General features: G+C 42.6%; 1 protein-coding gene across 3 annotated transcripts in view; it reads left to right on the top strand.

Annotated features, from left to right (window-relative positions):
• Mitf (transcription factor Mitf) overlaps positions 1-5,517 on the top strand; it is a 41,213-nt gene extending 35,696 nt beyond the window's left edge. For all 3 annotated transcript variants that reach the window (XM_076764100.1, XM_076764098.1, XM_076764099.1), the window contains one exon: positions 4,098-5,517. In XM_076764100.1, the coding sequence (XP_076620215.1) occupies positions 4,098-4,337 (240 nt within the window). In that variant the 3' untranslated portion in view covers positions 4,338-5,517. The remainder of the gene's footprint in view (positions 1-4,097) is intronic.
• The last annotated feature ends 5,107 nt before the right edge of the window (positions 5,518-10,624 follow it).

Below are 10,624 nucleotides of genomic sequence, written 5' to 3' on the forward strand. Positions count from 1 at the left end.
GAAAGCTAATTAAATTCCCTACAAAAAAGGTCCCACAGACATTTCGTGTCAGATTCGTATATCTCGACTAAACGTTCCTCAAAAACAACGCAAGGTACCTTTTGCTCCAATAATAATTCATAAACTGAAATCAGATTCTCGCAATTTATCAGCTTCCCTTTAACCCTACGTAAAAAATAGCTCCATACAAAATGGAAGATAATCAAATTCCCTACAAAAAAGGTCCCACAGACATTTCTCGTCAGATTCGTATATCTCGACTAAACGTTCCTCAAAAACAACGCAAGGTACCTTTTGCTCCAATAATAATTGATAAACTGAAATCAGATTCTCGCAATTTATCAGCTTCCCTTTAACCCTACGTAAAAAATAGCTCCATACAAAATGGGAGATAATCAAATTCCCTACAAAAAAGGTCCCACAGATATTTCGCGTCAGATTCGTATATCTCGACTAAACGTTCCTAAAAAACAACGCAAGGTACCTTTTGCTCCAATAATAATAGTTAAACTGAAATCAGATTCTCGCAATTTATCAGCTTCCCTTTAACCCTACGTAAAAAATAGCTCCATACAAAATGGGAGATAATCAAATTCTCTACAAAAAAGGTCCCACAGACATTTCGCGTCAGATTCGTATATCTCGACTAAATGTTCCTCAAAAACAACGCAAGGTACCTTTTGCTCCAATAATAATTGATAAACTGAAATCAGATTCTCTCAATTTATCAGCTTCCCTTTAACCCTACGTAAAAAATAGCTCCATACAAAATGGAAGATAATCAAATTCCCTACAAAAAAGGTCCCATAGATATTTGACGTCAGATTGGTGTATTTCGAGTCAGCATCGTTCCCGGATACTCAAACGTTTCCTCTATCGCGTTTATCCTTCAACCGTTGCACGAGTCCATTCAACATCGTGCAACGACGACAGTCGCGACACTGACTTGGGTTTGAATTTTTTCAAGGTTACGCCGATCAACGCCGATAGACAGCGGCGATCGTTTCACGATCCTTGATCCGAATAAACGTTCGCTTCGTTCTCGGGAGTGGTTTCATAATCCGCATCTGTTCTTACGAGACTACCAGCCACGAAATCATTCGTTTATTCGTCCTCGGTCGTTCTATCCCCTTCCTCCCCTCGCCTCGTATCAGCCGCGTCTCGTACCCGACTCCCTCCTCCTCCACCCACCTCCTCCTTCACCCTTCCACCTTTGTAACCTATCAGTCATCCTCCTTCCAGCGGCGCGTCTCTCTCTTTCTGCGACGCGCGTTCTTGCAGAAACTAGGCACTACGTATCCTATCTTTCCGGGCTCGTTACGGAACGCGCGGAAATTTCACGGAGTTACCGCTTAAAATTCAATGTCGAATCGATAATAGCTCCAGCGTTGCTTGTTATCGAACTCCAACGCAGCGATGCGACTGTCTAGGCCCGAAACCTTTCCACGAGAATCGATCTGGATGAACGTGTTTAATTTCTACTTAATTGCAGACACTTCGAAAGTCGAGTGAAAGAGTTTGACTCGAAACTGTTGGAAATTCCTGCCAGGGCTAATCTCTCTTGCTACCTGCTATACATTCTCGGAAGTCGAGCAGATTCTCTTTTATCGAACGAAACATCGAACTATTGTATAGAAGTATAGAATTGAATTGAAAAGGTGAAGTTACATTTTATTTACTAAGCATAACGATGTTTCTCCCGCCACTCGAAGGGAAGAGTTTAAATTTGGAGTGTCTCAAGGGGAGCTGTGGCTCGAGGGACGTCTGGTATGCTTAGGACTTCTCTGTCGCGATTCGTCGCAATTTCGATGTCGCGACGGAATTCTGGGCCCAGATAGTGGTCGACGAATTCGCTTAAGCGCGAGAGATAACGAAACACGTATAAAATGGCACGTTTAGGAGCGTCGAGACGGCATGAATTATTGTTCGAGATAAAGTCTCGTTGGAGTGTAAGCAGCTTCCCCGCGACTCGAAATTTAAACGTTGATAACGTCCATGGCTCGCGTCACGTATCCTGTTGACGTACATCATCGAACTTTACCACTTAGCCGAGAAATAGAACAGAAATTATTCCCCATCGAAGGACGTTGTTCCTTCCTAATTTTCCGTATCTTAAATTTCACGTAAGAAAAACTATTCCATTCGCCTACAAAGTTCCGCAGAACTCCGCTACCCGTTAAATTTATTTTATTAACCGTCTTCGTTCTCGCGCCTGGACGCGGAGAATATTTTCGAAAAATTATGAGAGAACGCTTTTTACTCCCGGTTACGTGCCATTTGTAAAAGTGGTAAAACGTTTGTTGGAGTTTCCGGAGCTTAATGCGTTGTGATCGATGCGGAGCTTATCGCGAGTTTGTGGCCGCGAAGGAAGCTCCTTTGTTGCTAACGCTACGAATATTGTTGTCGACAGTATTGTTTTTAAATAGATTTCTGCTCGAGCACAAATATGTCCTAAGAACTTTCTTCCAAAAAGCGATAATAAAAAATTGTACGAAATTTCGAACGCGACTTCTTGATGTTAGGCTGATGACGCAAAACTCTATGAGCACGTATCATCGTTCGCGGTCGCTCTCGAACTCTAATCTACACTCGAAACGCCCGAATCATGGTGTCTAAGAAGTTTAATGTGTCTCAACGTTAGCAGATTCTCGGTCTTTAAATTTTCTTGTCGCGACTTTCCAACCTTGAAGAGAGACGTGAGTCAGCTGATCTTGATCTTTCGAGTGGTTTATTGTTCTTTGTTATTAAAAGAATAAATCACAGTACAATTTAATGTTTGATCCTTAGATACGTGGGTAGATAAATAGAGTGACGGGTACAATAATAGCACTCGAGTGACAAAATGTAATTAAAACTGTGGAGGACGTAAAGGGGTCGCAAAATCTAATTTTTCAACCGACTGTTTCCACGGGGAGAAAATTTTCTAAATCGAAAACTACAACTCCCCGTTCGAAAACGTTAACCGGCGACAGAATTGGATGCACTTTAAAAATGAACGTTGCACCAGTGTTGGGAGTTAAAGGGTTAAGAATAATATGGTACCATCAATAAAGAGGATGTGGACAGTGTCGATTAATCTTTGTTTAGTCCCAGGCGTTGCGAGGGCTGACCAAAATGTCCGACTCAATGAGACTCATAATTCCTCCCACGATTGATCTTTCTTTACCCTTAAAGTACACGAGTTTTCCGAGTTTTCAAAGCTAGCAACGAAATATACCATACCTTCAAAGAATCTCATTAACCCCTTGACGTACGATTTAATTCCAAATAATTCTTCAAACTTAAGTTAATTTTGTCTAGATTTGTTCGTACAAAAAATGACCACCAAAAAGAATAGATTTGTTTTGTAAACACCTCTTGACTGTAAAACTGTGTTGAATTTAATATACAGGGTGTTCGGCCACCCCTGGAAGAAATTGTAATGGGAAATTCTAGAGGCCAAAATAGGACAAAAATCAAGAATACCACTTTGTTGATGGAGGCTTCGTTAAAAAATTCTCGAAATTTTTTCTCGAAACTGAGTAGGATTTCGGGGGTATGTCTGTTGACCAAAAATGCTTGCAATTGACCCCCGCAACTGAAAATAATTTTTCCAGAACGATTTGAAATTTTTTTTTCCGTCGAAAAATTTCACACCTTCTCGAATTTTTTTCTGGAAAGTGGGTAGGATTTCAGGGGTATGTGTATTCACAAAAAATGATTATAATTCAGCCCCGCAACCAAAAATAATTTTTTCAGAATGATTTAAAATTTTTTAATAACTTTTTAACGAAGCCTCAGTCAAAAAATTGGTATTCCTGATTTTCGTCTTATTTTAGCCTCTAGAATCTCCCATTAAAATTTTTCGCCTTATACTACTTGTCACTCACAGAATGAGTAGCCCAGACACTCTATTTTTATTCAAAATGAACTTCTTTTCCGAAAAAATAAAATAAAAAGTAAAACTACCGCAAAAATTCAAATTTACAATACCCACAAACGCAAGTAGAATCGTTCAAAGGACCCCAGAGTAGTTTTACGATGCTTCATGAATAAGAATGAAAGTAAATGATTAAATAAATGAATTTCAAGAAGATATCTTCTTGGTTGTTCGACAGATTCCTGAGCTGGTGACCGAGGAGACGACGAGTTTGAGTATGTCGCAGCTCGAAGATCTGATGGAGGACGACGTGAGCGGCCCGATACACAGTGGCGATCCGATGCTCTCTTCGCCTCACCTTCCGCCGTTGAGTCCCGCCCCCGCAGGATGTCAACACGGGCTACCGGACGAGGACACCCTCGGTAGCCTGGCACCGACCACGCCGAACTCGTCCTCGGACATGGACATTGTCGCGTAGCATCTCGATCGACGCGTTACACCCCTGAAAACTCTCCGAGTGCCGCGTACAACGTCGTTTCCGGTCGACGAGAAAATACGATTCACGGTCATCTTTACCCTTAACGGCTGGCCGTTACTTCCACGAGCCCCCAGGAAGAACGTACTTCCCGGCAGGCGTTTCCCCCTAATTTCGTTCCAACGCGAACACGGATCATTCGTGTGCCCCACAGGCCGTTGCACGACCACTAATTTTACCTTCGACGACGATCGTACGATTTCCCAAGGTCGGTGCTCGCTGGTAACCTCGGCTGGCGAGCTTCCACAACGAATCTTCACGGTACGAGCACTCGCGCAGGTCGCGAGTTCGTCGACTCCGGACAACAGTAGACGAGAAATCTATCCAAAGATGCCTCCATTTTGTTTCGTCGAGTCCCACGATCGAAACGACGCGGACCACGGGCAACGGATCGATTTCCAAATATTTTGCCTTAGGAGGGTAGGGCGAAGTCACTGGAAAACAGCGATTTAGATCGATTTTGTCGCCAGCTCGTGCCTCCCCTCCTCTTCGTCGCCCGTTCCTTTCCGTGCAGCTCGTCGATAGAAAGATCGAAACGCGTCGAGATCTGGGACGAGGACGAACCCCGGAGTCTGGCGTTCGTTTCCGTTGCGCAACGTTTCTCGAAAACGAGCGCCATTGTACATACGTAACCGCGCGTAAGCGCAATTAACGAAACAAAAGGAACGGAGGCGAGGAAATTTTAGCGATGTCGCGACGCGCGTTGCTCGCCGAAACAAATATACGTATAAAAAAGAAAGAAATATTTTCGGAAGTATTTTGCGACGGGGCGCGGCGTGGACGGCGCGTCGCTCGTAAACCATTCGCCTTCGAGAGCCTCGATTCGATTTCTCCCCCTTTCCAAGTTTTACACGGCCGTCTCGTTCGTTTCGTGATCCCCTCGTCGTCGGAAAGTTCTTTCTTTTTTCGAAAAACGAGGAGAAACCGCGTCAGGGCTCTGATCTCTTACCGGTACGCCGTCGCCGTCGCCCTGTGATCCTTTTAACTCTTAACTGTCGCGGTTTTACCACGTCGACGCGTTATCATTCGCTCATTGTTATCCGCGCGAACCGCACGAGAGCAACGAATCTCTTCGTCGGCGATCGCGAGAAACTCCAGAGTATATAAAGAGACGTTACGGAAACCGAGTGCAGTTTTCTTTTCGCGCCCCCTCCTTTCCAATCCGAAATCTTCTCTCTTAGCCCTTTCTTAAACGCCTCCTTCGCCTTTACGACGCGATAGAATCTTATTCTAGCGACTTGACTTCCTAAAGAAATACCTGGAGATATTATTTTTTTAATAGACACGATCTATGTTAGGAATTCTTTAGAAATATTTGTATAATAGCGTTCGACATTCCTTACTTGAATGATAGTAAATCTCTTGGGTGTTTACGTTTCGGTCTTCTAATTGTGTCAGAGTAAGAGTTTATTGTCGTTGCATTTGCGTGGGAGTCAATTGACGGTATTCTTCTTGTACAGAAATGTTCAATAATTTGTAAACGTCGATTGTATTTGACATACCAGGGAGCATTTGTTATCACGTAGAGCAATTTACGAAAAAGAAAGACATTACCCAGTTAATAGATATTTTGTTTTAATTGAAATCACTGTGACGAATTGAAAAAATCGAAATTTTAATATTTGAAGTTTTAAGTATAAAATTCGCGAAATTGGCAAAGTTACAAAAGTTTTAGTAGATGTAAAAAATGAAATATGCCTAACGCTTGAAACTAACTTTATTTCACGACATTCAATTGAGAGTTTTTTATTATTTCTGCTGTGGTCAAGTTCTCGTACGTATGAAAATCGCATGATTTCTTGTTTCGGAATTTGCAGTGAAAAATTACACGTTTCCAACAAATTTTTGGAGGCCCCTCACGTCGGTTCCTATCGTGTCTATAATAATTAATATTTCTGCACGAAATTTTTACCAGAAGCAGCTCAAGAAATACCCTTTCGAATACATTCAACATTCGTTAAAAAAAGTTTCAATGGCATCCCCGAAAAATTCTCGAAAATTACTTATATTTTCAGTCGTCACAGTGGTTTCCCCGACGATCTATAGATTTCCAGTGGCATGTAAAATCTTATATCACGAAGAGTACGTAACTTATATTACGTAGGAGTACGTAATTAAAATTTCGCTTGTAAGGGAGTCGGAAATTTGAGTTTAGCGGGGGTTTTTCCGGTATCCAGGGCATCCCGACGAGTGAATTTGTAACGCGGTCGAAGGTATGCGCGAGAATTGCACTTGACAGTGGCGTTGGCTGGTGGAATGCCGCAGGAAAAGAAGGTTCCCCGGAGCGGATAGACTGGAACGGAGAAACGAGCCCGCGGAACTTAGCAGCGACATTAAAAGCAGGGAGTGGACTTAACGACTCGTAGCGCGCGAGCCACTGTCGGCTGTCTGTGGTCGTGGTTGCGGCGCTGGCTGTGGCTCGACCACATCCCCCATTTTCACTCGACGTTCCACCCCCGTCGACCCTTCAATTTATCCGTTCTCCTCGTTCCTTTCGCGTTCCTTAACCCCGATACCGGCCGCGAAGAACAAAAGCGCGCGCTTGGTTCGAAATCTCGAACGAATATAGGAAAGAAGAAGCAACGCGTACGTGCAACGGGCCGTCGTTTATCATTTCGAGACTCGCGAAGCTTTTGGGTCGACGCCACCGGTAACTGTTTCGCTCCGGAACGCCATCGTTCCGCGACAAATTTTCACACTTGTCTCGTTGCGTTTACCGTCTCGTCGCGGTTCGCGAAAAATGCTTCGCGGCTTGGCGATTCGTAACGAGACGAGCAAAATAACGGTTCAACTGGACGAATCCGTTTCCAGCGAGTACCTCGTTAACGTACCATTCGACCGTCCCTTTCGCGATCCGTGCTCAAAATTCATTTTGAAAAATTCAAGGTATTGGTTTTACGACGGCGATGGAAAATCGCGCTAAGCAAGAGATTAAGCACTCTCCCGCGTTTCCGTCGACACACATACATATTTATCGTCCCGTCGAATTTCAGGGGCTAAAAAGTTTTTAGTAAAAACGCGTTCCCTTCGTAACTCCCGTGTATTGGGGATGCAAAAACGTCACATAAATCAGATGGAAACGGGGCAGGGATCGATTTTAAATGCTATTTCGCGAAAATGGTTGAATCAGAGCAACACTCTGCGTCCTCGTGCTACGATGTTTTCGTTGTCATTAGCAGAAACTATGGCGAGCCCTTCGCGAACGTCGAATCGCCCTCTTTGCGCCGTCAAAGACGTACTTGCGTTCTGTTTTTCTTTCTTTCTCTTTCAACACGGTGAATAAAGTCGTTAACTGAAATATAAAGGTGGGGAAAAAAAGAAAGAGACGGCTTACTTTCGCGTAACGGGAATTAAGGCCACGGGTTCCACTCGTGTAACGCGCGATGCAAAACACCATTAAGACGGTTAAAAAGGGTCGATTTAAAAAGGCACTGCACGCCGAAAAGCCCGTCTTAATCGTGTTTTGCACAGCGCGTTACGCCGGCGAAACCGCGGTCTTGTTCGGCGCGCTCTCTATAGTTGTTTTCGCGTCGTTTTAGTTTTTTTTTTCCACTCGACAATGGAATTCACGGACCGTTGCTGAAAATTTGCATACGTTTCGACTCGAGCCTATGGACAAAGTAGACGGCAACAGACGGGCGTTAAGAATATCAAAGAGTCGACCAAAGTGGATCGAAAACTAACGTTTTACGGCGATAAAACGACGAGTGTACTTGGATTCTAAATAGAAATGAAAATTAATCGAGTAATATCCTTTTTTCGAGAGTAACGTCTAAATATTTATGGATCATCGCCGTAATCTACAAATCGTATTAATCGGGTTTACAAATCACGGACGGTGCAGTAATATATTTAGATCCGCATTCGAAATTAACGACGCATTAGTTCTGTTTACATAACGCATCGAATAGAATTCTGCTGTTTATGTTACCATTTCTCGCGCAATTAGTGCGATATTATACTTCGAATAGACAACACGGTACCGAGACGCGTTTAAATATAAAGATTACGCATATATTTCCCGTTCGAGGACAAATTTTGCTCCGTCGTTGGACGCGTCCTTTTAAAATAACGCGGCTCTGTTTCAAGGTGCATTTCGTACGACCGTAGCTAACGGAGATATTTAGATGTTACGATTTAAAATCCCCACGCTGTACGTCAAGCCACGGTCTGGGAGACCGGAAAATCCAAAAATCCGGGTCACCTCCGGTCCTCCGAGCTTACTGGATAAATAGCGCGGTAGTGTATTATGGGAAATCGGAAAGAATAAAGTCCGTGGCACACTTAACGGAACAACAAATGAACAACTTCGAGTTTCTTGCATACGTGACGCACGATTTAACAACGATAAGCGGGGAAAAAGCATCTCCAAAATTCGAGACTAAATTACAAATGAGGAAATGGAGAATATTAAAATTCTCAGAATTAAAAATTTGTCATCAAACAGAGATAACAGATTTTCTGATGAATAGAGGGAGATTTCAAACGCTCGTACCCCCCTTCCACCTTCCCTGTATCTTTCTTTTTTTTTAAATTCGAGACTCTGAATTATAAATGGGAAATATTACAATTTTCAGGATGAAAAATTTGTCATCAGAGATAACAGATTTTCTGATAAATAGAGGGAGGTTTCAAACGCTCGTAACCCCCATCCACCCCTCTGTATCCTTGTTTATTTAAATTAGCACAATTTATAAGAGAAGAATCTATAAAATGGAGAAGGGCTTTCGAGCAGATGTTTGAGACCAGGTAGCATAGTAAGTTGGATCGAATCAAGCGAGATACTAACTGACGATAAGTTTCGAAGGGGGGAACGGTGAGCTCCGTAACCAACATGGAGAATTTGGAAGGATTTAGATGCAAAATTATTGCCAAAATTCGAGACTCTGAATTACAAATGGAAAATATTAAAATTCTCAAGATGAAAAATTTGTCATCAGAGATAACAGACTTTCTGATGAATAGAGGGAGGTTTCAAACGCTCGTAACTCCCATCCACCCCTCTGTATCCTTCTTTTTTTAAATTAGAACAATTTATAAGAGAAGAATCTATAAGATGGAGAAAGGCTTTCGAGCAGATGTTTGAGACTAGGTAGCATAGTAAGTAGAATCGAATCAAGCGAGATACTAACTGACGATAAGTTTCGAAGGAGGGAACGGTGAGCCCCGTAACCAACATGGAGAATTTGGAAGGATTTAGATGCAAATCATGTAAGCGGGGTCGTGACAAGGCGAGGGTTGAAAGGTCACGTGCCCCGGATTTTACGAAGGCACAGACAGACGCTCTTAAAAACAAACGAAATTAATTATACGTCTTGCGACCAATTCCTATTTCGCTCGAGGAGACGTCTCTTTTATTCCGGGCAACGTGAAAATAAAATGTTGAAACGTTAATTTGTCCTGTATTTCTGTTAATTCGGATAATAGGAGTTTATATTATACTTCGAAAGTAATTGCACGACGAACGGTGAAAGCCAGGAAAGAAACTTCCAATAACCGTTCAGGGGGCGAGTAATCATGATTATTTATATTTCTTTTTGTTTTATTTTATTGATTCAACGTGGAGGTACTAGCTTTTAATTTAACTTTCGCGTATCCCGCGGTATCGATAACAATCGCTTCTGCGACGCGTAACGAAGCAGACTGTACAATCGAATTTATTCTCTCCGCGTTCTTGTTGTAACTTATAGAGGCCATATACGTGGCGATTTATCACACGATGAGTCGACGCAACGTGGTGCAACGACTTGTTATATGTTGTGTTTTCCATAGACGTAACGGTTGCACAACAAAATCCACACAAAAATATCGCTGAATAGAATATTAGACAAAATTTCGCGGACGAAGGTGTTTCGACGAATTCCGAATCAGAAATCGGTGAGGTATTGGTCACGCTTTACTATCTTTTTAATTGACAAAATCCTGGATACATTTTTAAACACAGATATTTTTAATTGCGATCAATTCGCGACACTCGAAGAAGTATTTTCCGATTTTTCCAGCGTCGTAAAACCCTTCGTGACAGTATTTTACCTGCATACTATTTCCCAGGAAGGATAAAAGCACCGTTGTTGACCGATTCCGAGCGTAAGCTCGCCACGTACCGTATTTAATGATTCCACTATTATCCGACACGATAAGTTATAGAACAACGCCAGCTACGCTTTACAGTTATCGTTCGAACATATAGTTGCGCAAATTATTGCACGAAAAATCGTTACGTCTATGAC

The sequence above is a fragment of the Colletes latitarsis genome, chromosome 4, assembly GCF_051014445.1.
Source record: "Colletes latitarsis isolate SP2378_abdomen chromosome 4, iyColLati1, whole genome shotgun sequence".
Taxonomy (NCBI): domain Eukaryota; kingdom Metazoa; phylum Arthropoda; class Insecta; order Hymenoptera; family Colletidae; genus Colletes; species Colletes latitarsis.